General features: G+C 40.4%; 1 protein-coding gene across 1 annotated transcript in view; it reads left to right on the top strand.

Annotated features, from left to right (window-relative positions):
• Positions 1-17431, top strand: part of LOC134227425 (forkhead box protein J3) — a 32672-nt gene extending 15241 nt beyond the window's left edge. The window contains exons 2-5 of the mRNA XM_062708915.1: positions 15345-15801; positions 15896-16085; positions 16149-16724; positions 16786-17431. Of these exons, the coding sequence (XP_062564899.1) occupies positions 15345-15801; positions 15896-16085; positions 16149-16724; positions 16786-17016 (1454 nt within the window). The 3' untranslated portion in view covers positions 17017-17431. The remainder of the gene's footprint in view (positions 1-15344; positions 15802-15895; positions 16086-16148; positions 16725-16785) is intronic.
• Positions 17432-18655: the final 1224 nt, after the last annotated feature.

The following is an 18655-nucleotide window of genomic DNA, read 5'->3' as shown; positions in this document are numbered from 1 at the left end:
GTTCAATCAAGACTTTTACAATGTCATCATCAGTATGTACCCAATCCGGTGCAATAAGCATATGATCCTAATTTCCATTAACATGAGATCCAAGATCCCAGGTCCCCAAAACGATCTTGAGTCAACATCACGATACATACATAATTACAATGAGGTTTGTCCGCATTTTTTTTTTTTTTAAGCACTGAGTTAACGGACTTGAATGATGAAGTAGTTAAAACATTACGACTTCCAGGACATTTTGTATAACCTAAAAGATCTGTAAGATCTGTAGTAGCTTGTATAAATAATGTTTGATGACATATCTAGACCAACATTTGAAAAGGGCGTAACAGCCAAAATTTATTCCTTCTGATTCTTTGTCTACATATATAGCTTTATATGAGGAAGAGGAATCAGAAGGAATAATTTTTGGCGGTTACGCCCTTTTCAAATGTTAGTCTAGATATTAACTCAATGGACCTACTATGAACCTAATTCTATGAATAAGAATCTTGAATTATATTATTATACGTAATATATAAAAGTCGTTTCGTTTGAGTCGAAAATGCCGTTTGGCTGAAATGATCGTTTGGAAGAAAGAACCATTTTACTAAAATGTCATTTGGCCGAACTGGTCACTGACCGAGAATGTCGATTGCAAATTTGCGGCGGCGGCGTGATGCTAACAGCTGTCGGCGGTAGCGCACGCCTATAGACGAATCCAAGTAAAAATAAGAAGAAGACACACGACGGTGTTAACTTTGACAGATCCTACAGCTCATCATAGGGAGATCATTTTAAAATGCTTATAATAAATTCTAGACAAAATGTAATTAAAATCTGATTGATGTACGGTGCGGAAAAAGTTCTGAATTACATATCTGAAAGCTTATCTCAATTTTTTGAATATTTTCCAAAAATGTATCTATAATACCGTTCCGAACTTTTTCCGTATCATACATCAATCAGATTTTAATTACATTTTGTCTAGAATTTATTATAAGCATTTTAAAATGATCTCCCTATGCTGAGCTGTAGGATCTGTCAAAGTTAACACCGTCGTGTGTCTTCTTCTTATTTTTACTTGGATTCGTCTATAGTTGCGATGCAAGTTTTATTTCAATGAATTATTGGCAGTGGCCGATTTTCTACCCGCCGCTGTCACGTCCAGGCGCTATAGTATATGCGCAAAATAGCCAGCAAGAGTTAACCGCCAGAAATTTGTATGGCGAAAGTCATCTAACGCGGGTTTTCTCAAAATAAGAAACTTTTCATGAAAAACTATTTGGTACCGAATATGTAGGAAGGTGTCCGCTACCATGCCTACCAAATATTTTTTTGATGAAAGTGCTTAATTTTGAGAAATCGAACCTTAGATGCCTTTCACCATACTGATTTCAGAAAGTTAACTCCGAATGTGCCGCTGTAAGCACGCTCAAAGCAGGCGATTCATTGTGCTATAGTTTGCCGTCAACTACAGTATTTACCAACAACCAACTATTTCGAATCGAAACGAGTAAACCATGAGAATTGTTGTACAAAAGAACTGACAAGTCGAGATGCACAATGAAAAACACGTACCATAATTTGATACACGCAAGCAAACTCTGCACCAATTTTTCAATTAAGAATTTGTTATTTTTTCGACCCCTTTCCCTTTATCTCCAAATCAATAACAATGTAACTGTTTTTGAAAGCGATTTCGGGACAATCTTATTTTATCGGAGCTACTTCTAACGGCGTTGCAGTCTTGGATAATCAAAACGAATGTTTTAGATTTTTCCCCTTTTTCCCTTTTGTTTCCTTTTTTTTTGTTTTCCCTTTTTGCCTTTCTCGTATACTAAGTATACGTAAAGGCTATATGTTCGCTCCAAAAATGAACTTTTTATAGGAGGCCCGGAGACCCATAGTGTTATATACCAATCAACTCAGCTCGACGAATTGAGGTGATGTCTGTGTGTGTGTGCGTGTGTGTGTGTATGTGTGTGTGTGTGCGCACCAAAAGAGCAAAAAGTTTAACTCACTTTTTTTGCACTTACCCTCAACCAATTTACTAGCAACAGGTTGCATTCGACGCAGTATACTGCCCCATTATTTCCTATTGAAAATTGGCCGGATCGGACTATGGGCTTGGAAGTTATGGCCAAAATACTTTTTCTCATAATAAAGAGCGTAAAAAAGTCTAGCTCACTTTTAATGCACTTACCCTGAACGGATTCCCTCACAACAGGCTGCATTCGACGCAGTATCCTTCCCCATTGTTTCCTATTGAAAATTGGCCGGATCGGACAATGGGCTTGGTAGTTATACTTATATACAAAATACTTTTTCTCAGAAAAAAGCGCGTAAAAAAATCTAGCTCACTTTTAATGCACTTACCCTGAACCGATTTCCTCGCAACAGGTTGCATTCGACGCAGAATCTTGTCTCATTATTTCCTATTGAAAATTGGCCCGAACGGACGGTGGGCTCAGAAGTAATGCCCAAAATACTATTTTTTTACCGCACGAGAAAGGCATCATCGCCGCTAGGTGGATTAATCTGGGTTTTTTGTCTTATTTTATCAACCCTAAAATTATGATTTTATCAACTCAAGACCTTGTTGAAAATGTTTCACTTGGCTGCTAGGGGTTAGCAAAGGGGTTGCTATATAGCTCATACTTTTGTAGTTAGTCATCAAAATTTGATCTTCAAAACTGCCAATGCGAATAGAGTGAATTATTTATTTGCCTCAGCTTTCTAAGGTATACCTAATATGTTACAAATTTCAAAACCTCGATCATTTCTCCTACTCAAATACAATGTGTGTGGCAGTGAAGCAGTACTTGCCGTTTACTAAATAAATCATATATTCAATTGCTTTGAAACCATCGAAGTAGGTCTAATGTGAACCACAACTTCATCACATCATCAGCAATCAAAGCAATCGGGGAATGTATCGTCCATCACATTCAGTGAACAAACAGTGCGATAACGTGTTCCAAGTGGCTCCCGCTTGCCAACAGACAGGATGAACTCCAGATTTGGCGATCCTGCTGGATTTTCAGCCTTTTGAAAAAATGTAGTATTGAGCAAGCGGGAGCACCCATAAAGAAATTGAATCGTTTTTGCAAGTGGCAGGGAAAATAGGTTTTGACATTTGCTCTCCGATTGCATTTGCCTTTTCAGAATACGTCACCGTTACTCTCTCTTGAGAAATAGGTTTCTGAACGATCACAGGGGAACAAAATTAAAACTTTTGCGGGTCCTAAGAACCAATTGATGTGTCTTCAGTAGATTTTGGCTCGCTGAATCCGAATCTGTCCTCAGATATGCTCTAACACGTCCAAATGTTGAGATATAGCTAGATTAATACCGCTAATTTGAAGAAATTGGCATTTTTCGAAGGACTTTCTTGAAGTATATAAACATAATTTTAGGTCAATCAATATCCGAAACGGTATAAACACATCTGTTCTAATGAATTTCCATCAGATTTGCACGTTACAATTGTTTTCTACTCGGTTTTTCTTGAATTTAAGTTCAGTGAATTTAATTTAAAAATGTTCCATGCAAGTTGTTTTTCAAAAACTTGCATACAAACGCCTCACCCCCAGTTCGAAGCCACCAAAAATTCAACAACATTCGGCCAGAGGAACTGGGATATGAAAATGTTGAATGAAGTATAGAGATACTGGTAAGTTTGTAAATATATGTTTTACGCTACTTTTAATAAAATATCTTTTTTTTTTCATTTCATGCTCAACATTTCTCCTCCTCCTAAAATGTTGTTCTGCTCGATTTCTGGTTGTTTTTTTTGATCGATCAACTTCCAAGAACCACACGTAATCTGTTATCATGTTGCAATTGTGTTGTGCTAGAATATAGTGCGAACATGATGATCCAGAAAGTTCCTTTCTTTTTATCAACAAGGAAACAGATCGGATTGCAATTTGAACAAATTCAAATCCTCTACTGGATCCCCTACCAGTGCATTCAAGCCACATTGACTAATAAAATACACTCCAGCACTAGGAAAATAAGTTGAAACTTGAACATGTTGTAACTTCATCGTAAATTTTCTCATTTATGCCGTTGTTTTAGAGAAATATCAGAGTGCAGAATTGGCGGATCATCCAACCATATGCTCGGGTAACTGTAACATGTTGAACAGCACAGAAGTGGAGCGGAGCCCAAGTTTTTTTTCTGGCGCATAACCTTGCGTCCTAGCACATAACAAAGCTTGATAAAACTAGTGAGCTTTTTCCCGTTTCACTGACCATAGATAAAAGAAATTGCATTCACGTAGCATTTTCAACTCGAATCAAATGAAAAGTCCCCCACGCACGAGTAGGTTGTTGACGTTTTCCGGTTTCTGTTGCGTAGCCGTCAACGTCGCTTCAGCTTGTATGCAATCATACACAAGAACATTCGAATGCAACTTATCGATTCGTTGATTGATTTTGCTAATTGATAATTTTCCGCCCAAAATTCTATCATAGGAATATTGGAATGATCATAAATAGCAGGATTAATCAAAATGTATAGAATTGCGTACAGTTCTCCTACTTGCTTTATTCGAATGAACATAATGAAGGAGCTTCAATTGGCAGTAAATACACCATATCACTTGAGCAATTATAAAAAATTTATCGCGCCATAGGAAATACAATATCATATTTACATTCAATAGAACTTACTTCAATGAAAACATATTATTTTTGCTTGGACAAACTATTATGGGAACGGTTCGGCACTTCATCCCACAGCTCCTATTTCTATCCCATCAAAAACAAAGCAATGAAAAGGAATTTGGTTGGTTTCTTATTTTTGTGATTTTTTTTACCAGAGAGCACGCGTGTTAGCAAAAGGAAGCGACGAGATTGGTGCTTTATTTCTTTGTTTTGCGGTGAGATGAATATATGTTCAGTGAGATGGAAAACGGAACAGTTCCCCTATATTGAATTCTTTTTACTTTCCTCTCAAAAACGTTTACAGAATATAACCAGGCTTGTATACAAGTCTTCGAGGTGGCTTGCATAAAATATATTTTTAAATGACTTTTACTTACTAAAATTGTAGATAAATCACACTCTTTATGTTTAACCTGTTCAAAATGCACCACATTTCGAAAGATAAGATGTTTGTGATCCATTTTGAACCTTGATTGACTAGTAATTCTTTTTATAGGGTTAACGATGGCTGTTCCAAAATGCTCAAAATCATTGATTTTACGACATTTATTGAGGTATATCTCAAAATCTCGACGTGTTAGAGCAAATCTGAAGTCAGATTCGGATTCAGCGAGCAAAAATCTATTAGGGACACATTATTTGGTGTTAGGGACAAAATCTTGTTGAGCTGTGTAATAAATTAACACTTGTAAAAGCAAAACTGCAATTTTAAAATAAGAACTTTCCATAATAAAAATCAAAATGTTCTACGGAAAAATACAAAATCGCTATGAATAAATCAATATTAGCAATAAACAATTACAAAATTTTCCACAAAATAATTATGTTTGGTTTAAAAGTGTTAATTTATTTATATTTTGTGGAAAATTCTTAATTGTTTATGGAGATTTAGCATTATTTGTGGAAACTTTATATTTATTTATTCCTCATACCATGATTTCTTTATTGAAAATTTCCTAATTTTTTAGGCTGAGTTATTATTTTAGTCGATATCGAATCTTAGAACATCGACTCATGGAAGGTCTATTGTAGCTTGTGAAAGTAATAAATGAAATCGCATCGGCTCAATGGACCTGATTGGATGCTTAGCGATACAAGGATACATCGTTCAGGACTTGATTGATCGGGTCGATCATATGTTCTGAACTCCAGGACATTTTGGAGACCCTGAAATAGTTTACGTTTATTCAAAACTCAATAATTTCATGTCTTATGATCACATAGATATTTTTGGACATATTCTCAGCTCAGGACATTTTGTTTCTTGACATGATTTCTGAAACATTTGAGGATATGTACTTCAGAACACATGGAAAAATATAACTTTTCAGCTCTTTCTATATTAGTTTTGGCAAGATGAGTGGAAAACCCAAATATGTACGTTAAATCCATGTAAAAGAAAGTCGTCATTAAAGGGTTAAAAACAAAACATAACAAAAAATTCAAGAATACCAAAAGGAACCCAAAGATAAGAAATGAAGATTTAAAATGAAAACTAGCATTTTTAACAAACAATGTATATTTCAGGAAAGAAATATAAAGGACATTGTGTTACAGTTCTGATTAAAATCATAGAATCTTGGCATAATGAAGAGAGTTTTGACATTCTGAATAAAGCTTGTATGCCCTTAGAAAAACCTATAAACATTGTTGTCAGAGTCCAACTCAGATGCTTCACTTAAGATACGATATTTTAAGAATTTCCAGTACTTCCATAGCTACGGAAGGTCCAAATATTTTTAGGAATCTATAGGGATGTTTTGGAAAATTTCTACCAAATGACCACGATAAACCACATGGGGGAGGCAGGGTCGAAAATCTTCAAAAATATGACCACGTGGTTTCTGGATGGCCCCTCGTGTATTTGTGTGTTTTATGTATGTATCGTGAATATCAAATATCTCGTGAATTTAATCAGTTAAAAATTTCCACTCCTTATGACAGAAAGAGCAAAAATCCGCTACTATGGGGGTCCACTATGGCCAATACCCTAATTAAAACAATGCACTGAATAGAGATTATTGTTTCATCAAGCTCCGCGCCACGATTCGACTTGAATAATTTATTGGATTAAACGCCAATTTTGCTCACTAAATATTATTTTTGAGTTTGCTTACCTGCAACATGCGTGATTCTGAAATTTGAGCACCATGGCACACTAATTTAAAGGTAATGTTGCGTTAAAGACTCAAATTGTAAAAAAAACACAATGTTCCGTGCAGAATCATCGAATTCAAATGTCAATGTGAAATGTGTTCTGGAAAAGTTGTTCAAAAACATATTGAAAACAAAACCAAAGCACAGAATGAAGATGATATGTTTCCATCCCATCTCACGATTTTGCACGGCCAACATCGAATCGAGGGCATGTAAACGTCACATGCTCTGCCGATTCTACCTCACCTACACATTCCGGGCACTCTGCAGAATCTGCAAACCCGAACCTATGCAGGAACATTCTAAAGCAGCCATGTTCAGACAGCACCTGTGATAGGTGGAAAATGGCCTGACCATGCTTCCTAATAACCCAATTCGATACATCCGGAACGACCTTTGACTGCGGTGTCTCTACCATTTGAGCAACGAGACTGCTCTCTTGATACGTCGCACTTGCACCGAGTCCCTTTCGTTGAAGCACTCCACATCTTCCTCTAGGAATATGTCAATCGGCATCATCCCAGCTATAACGCACACCGCCTCATATGATATGGTACGATATGCGCAATACCTAATACCTCGTCTATTCATACCACGCGCTACCTTTGCTGTATCCGTTACCGACCGAATTGCTTCGACGGAAGAACGGCTCTTACGACAATCTATTCAGGATTACCCCCTCTAGGTATATATATGCCGAAGGAGGTTTGCGAGCTACGACAAAAACACCAATTTCTGCCGTTTCCAACGGTCTAGAAAGTTTCCTTCATCCAGGCATCTTTGGAGGCAGCCTAAGCATATCTGGATCAGCAAGAACGGCGTGTTTAAGGACCAGGTTTGGAATCTAGAGTTTCCATTTCCCGGCCATTTTCGATGTCCCGGGATTCGGGATGAACTTGTTCGTATATCCCGGGAAATCCCGGGATTTTTCGATGTTTCCTTAGAAAACTTATTTTTTGATTTAAAAACGATTTTATTCAATGTTCAGGGGTAAAGTTCATATTTTAGAAAGGCCAGATAATACAGATTTCAAATTGGAACTCAATTCAATTCTAATTTGAATCGATTCTTTCGAAAAAGAACGACTTCAAAAAGCAAATAATATTCACGTTTTTCTCGGAAGGTAGAGTACCCTTTTGGAATATATGATCGCCGAGTCCGAGAAGAAGGGTTAGCTGGCGGTTGAAATCGGCATGATTGTTTGCATTGTTTTGAATTTGCATTGGGTTTAGACAGTTGCTGGGATTGCATTCAATACCCTAGTGACGAAAGATGGAAGATGCACAGTAGAATCGTACTGGGCCCATAACCTATTGGATATATGGAAACCCTCTCACAAAGAAAAAAAACAATACTAGAATATCCTCCAACCCATGGCAGGCTACTAATTGATACTTTTGCCAAGATCTGCAGCTCTTCCTTATTTTGAACAGATCGTTTCCTAATCCTGATGTTAATCGTTAATTTATCGTTAACGCCTAAAAAGTTAATTGTGTTCAACGTAATCGCTTGCTGCGATAAAGATGAATTACTTCAATTATTATCGGAGTTTGATAATTTAACGTAAGTGAACTCGATAATTTAACGATAATGGGGTACGCGATTAAAGCTGGTATACAATTTTGACAGAAGCCGAGAATTGGACAAATTGATTGCAGCCTGTTGACCAAAGTTGATTTTGATCGAAGCGATACATTAAAACAAATAGACACACCATCGGGGTCGGACCACTTGTACTTGCGCATGTGCTGTTTGTTGTACGAACGTCGATTGGAAGGACATGAATTGGATCAATAATTGTTTCGGAGGCAAGAAGTTCAGGAGGACTGACTTAATGTTGGGCGGCGCGAGGAGTTTAGCAATGCTAATATCAGCTAGTGTACACAACCTCGCTGTAGACTGGAGATGGGTAGGAAGCAGGCGCCAAATAGATATAGCTGATCTTGTACTGTAGATACTTGTCGTTAAATTCATAGAGATCTGTAGCTGCTGGAAAAAGTATCAGTCAGTAGCCCTCCATTGAGTGGTATAGGGGAATCTAATATTTTTTGTGAAGGTGTTCTATTAACTATCTCCGATATTTTCATGTCTGTTCTTCTCTTACTAATTTAATAATAAAATGATATCGATTGTGCATCACAAACAACCTTGGCTCCGTATACATGCCTGAGCCTACCAAATAAACGAACTAGTAAAAAATCATGTCTGATGGAAGGTATAAAAATATGATATGAGTTTATCACCTAAGTTAGGTTTCGCGTTCGAAACAAATAACTTTTGTAAGAAGAAAAATTACACTGTTTGCGAGCTGGAAATGAAACAATAATTTTAGTCCCGGGTATCCCGGGATTTTCGGGATTTCAAAAATAATATCCCGGGAATCGGGAAATCCCGAATTTTCCTAAATCCCGGGATTTTTTGTCCCGGGATGTCCCGGGATGAAAACTCTATGGAATACCATCCGGGCCTGGTGCCTTATTGAGCTTAAGTGTTCTTGCAGATGGATAAGCTACTCGTTCGTCACTACCGGTACCACTCACACCGTACGAGTGCCAGTTCGGGCCAGTTCGATGATTCATGTTTCGGAAACAACCGTCCTGCTATTCTGGCTAACATCTCTGGGAATCTCTCAAAGGGCGTGCTGTTGGTCCTTGCGCTCACTATCCTGTATGCATCACCCTATGGGGTGACATTTTAGCTCTAAGATACGTTCTACGGAGATCTGCGATCCCTTTCGACCACCAGTACACTGGTTGTCGATTACCGGGAGATTTGGTCCTTCTTGGCATCGTTATGTTGCAGGCACGTGTTGATTTCTCGGTTAATTCGTTGCTGCTTAGTCCTGTAGTCCGACTTTCCCACCGTAGTGCCTGAGAGGTGCGCCATCCTGAATCAGTATCACCGACCCGACTTGTGATTCCTTTGGGGTTATAACCGACCATAAAACGTACTTCCTGATGGTCACTGGAAGTATGCCCTTCATGAATCTTCCAGTATGGTTCCACCGACCATCCCGCGCTGCAGAAGGTCACATCGATACATGAATCGCCGTTAGGTCCTCTGAACATTGGCACATGTCCTTCGTTCAGCGGGACAACATTTATTACAGGACTCTGGCAGGGTATGACCTCTAGCGTTACTGAACCGGGAACCCCAGTCCACTTCCCACGCTTTGAAATCCCTTGCTACAAAAACAACTACTGGTTTTAAGCCAGTTAGCTTCGCCCCAAGAATATCGACTACCTTAGTGTACTGCTATATATTCAATCTAGGAGGACAGTAGCAGCAGCTGCTACTAGCAGCTACAAAAGTAAACTGTGTTTACCTTTGCTATGACAAAACCCTCATCGTCAGGAGATGATATTATCTCCTGGTTGGGATATCGCAAGTCCAGACTCACACCTCCTCTGTTGACTTTTCATACTCAGAACTCTTCTGAGCAGCATCCCGCTTTACGACGAGAATCATTTCGCCTTTCTGAGTTCAACGGATGAAGTTAACATCTCCTCCTAGACTAAAGAGCTTTTCGTTGCATCTCAAAGTCTTCAAGACGTCGGTGTAGCTTTTATCGTCAGTCTTGACGATAATCGCCTCACCTCTGTCTTTTTGCTTGCCACTGCCATTGGAACGCGCACCCTTTTTCTCACGGCCTCTACCCTTCTTAGCAGTGGCCTGCTCCGCTTCATTTGCCGCAATCCTTGCGGTTTGTTGACGACTCCGCTTCGCCTTTTTGAGATTCACGACCTCCGTCCACGGCAGGTCCTTCTCCCGGCAATCCTCAGTTATTCTCTTTGGTGGAGGCACTGTTTTCCGTTGATCATTAGGGCCAACTGTCCGCTCAATCCTTTCCGGGCGAGTTTCTCCATTTCTCCTCTTAGGCGGCACTGTAACCCTTTTAACTACATTCAGGTCCACCACCTGCGTGACCTTTCTTACCTTCGGAGTTACACCGCTGATGGCCATCCGCTTTTGGAGTTCCGCAACCTGGCTCTCCACCAGCCGCTTCTCCGATTCGGCCTCCTTCCTGACCTTTACCGCCGACTCCTTATCCTCAATAAGAATGCGGATCTTGTGCACTGCTTTCTCACTGGCATCTATCAAAGTCTTCCACTCCGACTTCGCATCCACGACTAAAGCGCAGAGGGTCAGTACGGTCTGTTTCAGACCCTTACTAAAGTTCACGCGGGTATTCGGATAGACATGATTATATCTGAAACGTCAGTAATCGCCTTCATTGTCTGGCCTCCACGTGGTTGGTCACCACCGAGCTTATGACCTTGGTCAAAGTGGAGTCGTCCCTTTTTACGTCGACCGGCACCTCATCTGACCCACCCCGGCTTTCACCTTCGCCTTCCCCCGGCAACCTATGGGGTGACCGATTAAGGCCACTTCGTCTAGCGAATGGACATGTATTACAAATGAATCTTGTTCCAATTCTGACGGTGTCGACACTTTGTATTACACCCACTAATCGAGAGTAGTTTGTTACTGGTTTTGCAAAACATATATACTAAGCAATGGGCGATTATTTTAAAATTGGCGAACTTGTCATTTTGAAGAGTTTTATAATGTTTTCGTAACTCAAGATTTTCTTTACATAGCAATATATGTGTGTCAAAAATACGTTTCAAACTATATTAAAAAGCAATATGTCAATTAGAAGGTAATGGTCAGACGCGATGACAGCGCTGCATCTATTCCAGACATCAAGAGGGCTCCGTCTTCATTTTCGTCTGATGCAAATGTGGTCGATTTGATTTTCAGTTTGTCCATCACGAGAGACCCACCCCAAGTAGCATTTTTGGTTTTATAACGGTCACGAACGCCATTTTTTGCTCTATAAGAGTCTAATAAAACCAGTATAAAACTAAAATGTTACTAGGGACGCGACTTTGTGCACTGGTCGATGTGGAGAGAGCGATCCTTCAATCACCATGTCGTCGTGTCGTTATTGCCACAGAGTTCTGCAAATAGCTCACCGTTTTCACCCATTTTTCCAAGACCATGACGTCCCATGACACGCTCATATTCCGTGTTCTCGGAGCCGATCTTCGCATTGAAGTCGCCCATGTAGATCTTGATGTCATCTTTAGAAACGTTATCCACGACGGCATTCAGTTCACCGTAGAAATTCTCCTTGTCCAACAACTCGCCACATCGGTCGGCGCAAACATTGGATTATCATGAGGTTCCTTACCCGTGTTCTGCACCTGGAAATAGTTATTATCTCATTAAATGGTTCTCACTTGATAAGTCCCGCCTGTGCATGAGAGCTAAGCAGGAAACCAACTGCGATACCTGCCCCGAATGTAGTTTGTGTTCTCCAAAGTTTGGTCAACGGACTTCACGTAGTCCCTTGCTGGCGAGTTGTCCCAGCTTACCTTGCTGAGCTAACGTTAAAACATTCCATGTTCCAATTCGTGTCCTTTGTTTCATGCCAAAAGTGGCCGCCGTTATATCACTTCTTGATCTTTCTTCGTTGGTTTCTCGAACGGTTTGTTAAGTTTTGGGAGTAGTAAGTTGTTGACCTAAGATCCCTATCCACCGGAGCAGCCATCTTAGATATAGCTTCCGGGGAAAAGCATTTCATACTCAGCCGCTGAATGCCAGAACTGACGCTGTTGGAGCCTCACCTCCTTAGTGAACAGACGCTCAATCAGTCCGGTCAAATTTGTTCAAAGTCCCACCCAACATCAGGACTAGGCTGATGTATTGTCCAGATCTTAACAAATATTCAAGCGTATGCCTTTGGTTCGAAAAAAACAACATACTTTCCACTCGTGTCGTGAGGGGAGATCTTGGGGCGGGGGTCTTAGTGTTGTTGGTGTTCATTGTATTTGGCGCGGTACGTGACGAGAAAACCCGGATTGGGACCCAGAGGAATAATACAAAACTATAGTCCGTCTCGCAGGGTAGCTCGTCAAAGAATGATCATGAGATAATATACATGAGGTAATAATCTTGGTTTGATGCAGCTTTCTCGTTAATGCTCCAGTCATGGAGGAGCCTTTTCGCTGTATAATCATGCAGTCATTGGGTTTTAAGCCGCTGGCACTGTTCTTGTATCATTCAAAGCCTGAGTTATCCACCAATCGTATCGAGAAACCATATTTTACAGTGTACAGTTCGTTCAAATATCAAATTGAAAGCATAAATCAATATTTGACTTGCAATTTTTTGCGAGGACCTAATTACGATAGTTAATTTTTAATAATCTTGGTAGTTCAGAAGCCGCCTTACAGGAATATTCGTATCAAATGTAAATATTATGTTCGATTGTACGACAATTCCCCGAAAACCAATTCCCCGAATGCAATTTTCCCGAATGCAATTTCCCCGAATAACAATTCCCCGAATGTAACATTTCCCCGAATGTAACAATTCCCCGAATGAAACAATTCCCCGAATGTAACATTTCCCCGAATGCTTCTCTTCTTTTCGAGTGCGGCACAAAGTGATTGGAGGATTTCTGATCCGGAGGTTCCGAGTTCGATTCTCGGTTCGGAGGGTGTGATCCTTGATTTCAATCTAGGATAAAAAGGCTTCCGGATGAGAAGCATTTTCGGCTCTTTGAGCACAGTGTGTCCATTGCACTTGCCACAAAAGACATTCATGCAACTGGCAGGCACGGGAAAGCTGTCAATAACTGTGGAAATGTTAGTAGAAGACTAAGTTGAAAAACAGCCCAAAGCGAAGTGAAGAGATATTGCTTTCTCTAAATGTATTAGTATCCTTGGTCTTTGGTCCTTGGTCGTTGGTCTTCTTCAAATGAACACATTTGCCCGGTATAAGGCAAAGAGGATAGATAGTCCCTTCTTTAAATGAACTCGTTTGTCTGAAATAAAGTGAATCAATGAGATAGTGCCTTCTTTAAATGATCCCGTCTACCCGATGTAGTGCTAATGGAGGAGATAATGCCTTTTTATATAAACTCGTCTATCCAGTATAAAGCGTCTCGAGAAAGAACGTCTGTCCATAATAAGGCAAGAGGAGAGGAGATAATTCGTTCACTATAGAAGCTCGCTTGCCAGATATAATGTAATATTGATACGGAGCAATTATATGTTTCAAAACTGCTGCTATGCTACACTTATCCAAGAAAAAGCCAATTTTTAGAACAATCTGAAAAAAAGCCTAATGCTATTCTGAGAAAATGAATTCGGCAAAATGTTTTTCGATAAAATATTATATATTCAATACATATTGCTTATATTTTTGTTTTTCCTTATTCTGGCCAAATTGGCATCAAAATAAGAGAGCACATCAATCCTTATTATCATTCTCAATTCATTCATATTTGCATTATTTCGAGCTAACGCCTTTTTCTGAAGAAGGGACCACATCTACCATTGCCTTACTTGATGGAAATGATTTCTTTTAAAGAATGGATTACATCCATATTATCTTATTTCGAACAGATACGTGTTATTAAAGATAGATAGAATAATAACAATAATAATCTGGAAACACTCCCTAAAGAAGCGACGCATTTACCATTGCATTAGTCCGAGCAAATGCATTATTTTTAAAGAAGGAATCACATTCACCATTGCCTTAGTCCGGGCAAACGCAATATTTTTGTTTAAAAGGATTCACATGAACCATTGCCTCAAACTTCTTAAGAAGGTATTTACAGGACAGGAGTTTAATTTCGAAGATAAAAAAATATTTACCAAAAACGCTTTCAATCGGAATTGCCGTTTACGATTCTGCTTTAAAAAAAAGCACCTTGGAAATCATTCTACCCCGATATTTTTATAATTTAAAAACACATCTTGGAGGATCAAGAACATCTAATACTACGAAAGGATATGGAGCTGATAAGCGTAGCATAGTTACGGTGTACTTTGTGAATTGGATACTAGTGTCATACTTTTCTTTTGAAATCCTTATTCAAATTGCTATCAGAAATCAAGGAAGGTGTGATCCTTGATTTCAATCTAGGATAAAAATCGCGAAAGCGAGGATAACTACTCCTGGCCACGCCCATCTTCACCAAAGGATATTGCGCTGGCAATGTCCAATAAGACACACTTGAACGTATCTTTAAACGCTGCTTTTTTTTTGGACGTATACAGTCGATTGCGATGTGTTTGTAAGGGGTCCGCGACGTTAGGCATAAGGACGTTAGGCATAAGTACGATAGGCATAATAGACGTTAGGCATAACGGACGTTAGGCATAATGTACGTTAGGCATAATGGACGTTAGGCATAATTCTGCCTTCTTTATATCACAGGCTGTTCTTTGGGTCATTTTATGCCTAACGTCCATTATGCCTAACGTACTTATGCCTAACGACTTTATGCCTAACGTACTTATGCCTAACGGGGTATACTCGTTTGTAAGAGGTACTATGTTTTCGGGGAATTGTTCCATTCGGGGAAATGTTACATTCGGGGAATTGTTACATTCGGGGAAATTGCATTCGGGGAATTGTTACATTCGGGGAAATTACATTCGGGGAAATTGCATTCGGGGAATTGGTTTTCGGGGAATTGTCGTACAATCTTATGTTCATTTCCTTTTCCAGCCTACAATTACGTCCTAAATGGCCACAACTCGATTCCACTGACTCCCGCCACCACTGCGCTAGCCGACGGCACCATCGATCTAAGCGGCACAGTTTCCATCAATGTAGAAACCGTGCCACCGGAAGCCCCTCCGCCGCCTCCTCCTCCTCCTCCTGCTGTTAACACTGCTGGCCATCCAACAGTGCAGCACCACCAATACGAAGAAGCAAGCAGTTCAAGCAGCAGTGCGGACGCTTGTAACGAATCGTCTCTTGCCAACACCAGCATTACGGAAGACTGCGATCCAACCGAAGAGGGCCAACCAATGGAAGCTGACGAGGACGACTCTGAACCGGAGTTGACTAACCTCTCGTGGTTGACCGAACTGAAAAACATCACCAACCTGACGCCGTCGGACGTCCCGCTGACGGATTTACCGACGGCACGATTCAACAAATTCATCGCCCAAGTGCGAAGGTAGGTTTTATGGGTTTCTCACGTTCTCACGATTTGTGGTTGGATTGTAATTGCGTTCTGACACGCGACGTCGCTCATTTTTCCCCCACAACAGAAGCCGCGAATCGTACGACAAACGCAAGGAGCAGTACACTTCAGTGGTGAACGCCACCGAAAAGCCACCCTTCAATTATGCGCAAATCATTGCGATGGCTATGCTGGATGAGGGACGGATGACCTTGAAACAGATCTGCAAGTGGATACAGGAAAAGTTTGCGTACTACAAGGCGCATAAAAATTGGAACGTGAGTTTTGTTAAAATAGAATATCTCGGGCATTAATTACTATAAAAACATATCTTCCAACAGAACTCCATTCGACATAATCTTTCGTTAAGCTTCTACTTTACCAAAGTATCACGCGCCAAAGACGAGAAAGGTAAGGGAGGATACTGGGAGCTTTCAATGGACGCATCGAAGAGTGAGCGGAAACGAATAAGAATCCGGCAACGTAATCGAGGCAGCTCTGCAGGTTCTTCGATTCGCAGTCGAAACCGACAGCGAAAGATGGACACCAGCGAAGAATCGACTATCGAGTGCAGCAGCAGCAATGGAAAGCCGCCTACCGATAGTGTCGATGGAAACAATAACGACAGTCCATCAACTGTCGTATGTTACACGGAAACTAGTGCCGAACAGATAATTATGGATGATCAAATGATCCACAATGTCACCATCGACAGCGTGGACAACGTGAGCAACGCCGATTCTGGTTGCGTAGATATTGATCAGATATCGACTATTAGCGAATCGCCCATAATTGCCGGCAGCGATGATCAGTTGATTCATACGAGCGCTTTGGTAGAAAACTGCAATATTAATTTTGATTCAATTATCAACGCGGAAAGTGGCACCAGTATTTTCACTAATCTCAGCGTAGATGAGGTAAAACTTTTCGATGGTTCCTTAAAAATCATGTATGATAAATGAAATTTTTCTCTCTCAGATTTTTTCGGACAATGAAATTCCCCAGCCAGCCAATGACGACATCGTGGTTCCCTTCTTCGGTACCAACGGTCAACCGATGGTGCAGACAGGTCCAAATGTGATTGTTGAAACGATTCCGTACTTTCTTCCTGACATGGGCAACTTTGACGAGCAAGACTTTGGTAACCTGATCAATATGAACGAGCAGGAAATCAGCGATGAGTTTCTCAACGAGCATGGATTTCTGTAATCTAGAGATCGTCGAATATTAGCATTTTGAACTTTGTACATTTTAGCCAACTCCACGGCGTTGTAATATTGGCTGTTGGTGCCTTTCTCAGAACAGTGTTTATTCCGTCCTCGCTAGCCATAAAAGAAATAATCGAAATGAAATTTGTCTAGTCCATCTACGGTAAGTTTGTAAGACTACAATTAGAGAATATGACATACAGTTTGCAACCAATTTGAAGGATACGTGCCGAGTTTGTAATAAGAAGGAATAAGAATAAGTCTGAACATCAGAAAAAAACATTACTTTGTCAAATCTGTTGAAACCACTATTGAACTGTATAAATAAGAGGAAAATTATCATAATCATACTCTCAAACGCGTAGTGTGATAAATGCGAGCACAATAAAACTATTCATTGCACAGATTCAACTTAACCATAAGTGGTGAACTTTTTTAATTGAGTGATGTATCAAACTGTGAGCTAATCTGCATTCACTTAGTGAGCATTTTCACACCCTTGCGTTAACCAGTTCAACATATTATACTGCATCGACCTGACTATAGGTTGTTCCTTGTCACATGTCACAAGCATTACAAGGTAAAAAAAATCTTCAACAACTTCAAATACATCCGCATCAAGCCCTACCTCAGCATCAACACCGCTAGGTCTCCCTCTGTTTCTACCCGCAACCATAAACTTTGACTTGCTAGAATTAATGGTTAAGTCATCCCTCGCCGTCTTTTTCTTCAGAGAGACAAAAGCCTTCACTACTGCCATGCGATCGATTCCAATGAGGTCGATGTCGTCCACAAAGCCCACGAGCATATGCGACCGTGTGATGATATTTCCTTCCCTATGCTCGCCAGATTTCCTAACAGCATCCTCAAGTACAATCTTGAGCAATAAATTCGAAAGTGCTTCAATTCATCAAAGGTCACAAAGATGGTTAGCATTTGGCCTGCATCCGAATACTTGATTTCGAGCCAACAAGAGATGCGCATATCAGCCCAATCAGTTTCCCCGAAAAACCATGTTCAAACATTATCAGTTACATCTCATTTCTTTTCACTTAATCGTACGTTGCTATGAAATCATTGAACAAGTCTGCAAATTGTACTCCCGGGAATTATCAAGGATCATCAGAAGGCTAACTATCTAATCCGCTGTTGATCTTGAGTCTGAGGAAGGAGAGACGGCGCCGCCCGTTGCACACATGCCCGCGGACACACTATGAGCAGGATGCCGTCCACGTAAACAAAGACGTAGATGTTCTTTGGTAGGCCATTGCGACCAAAAACAGGGTCACCGTTAGAACAGACTCCTGCGGGACATCTGTTTCAACCTGGTATGTCATATGTCATATGCCTCAAGCACCCGGAAGAACCAACGTTAAAGAAAGTTGTGAACAAAAGGCAAAATGGTACCAGTGAAACCTTAGTCCCCCAGCTGCTTCAGCACTAGTGAGGTCCAGTGCGGTTAAAAGCCTTCGAAATATCCCGAAAAACTAGATCGGCGTGTTTCCCTTGGTCGAAGACACTTCGTAGTACGTCTTCTAATCCGGTGAAGTATGAACTGGGCCCGTACCCTGGACGAAAGGCGTATTGACGGAAGCCAAATCTTCCGTCAGGTTCAAGCTTTTCACGCAGCCTGTGGTTTA

This window comes from Armigeres subalbatus, chromosome 3 (assembly GCF_024139115.2).
Source record: "Armigeres subalbatus isolate Guangzhou_Male chromosome 3, GZ_Asu_2, whole genome shotgun sequence".
Lineage (NCBI taxonomy): Eukaryota > Metazoa > Arthropoda > Insecta > Diptera > Culicidae > Armigeres > Armigeres subalbatus.
The sequence above is the reverse complement of the archived record's forward strand: the minus strand, read 5'-3'. Positions and strand labels throughout refer to the sequence as shown.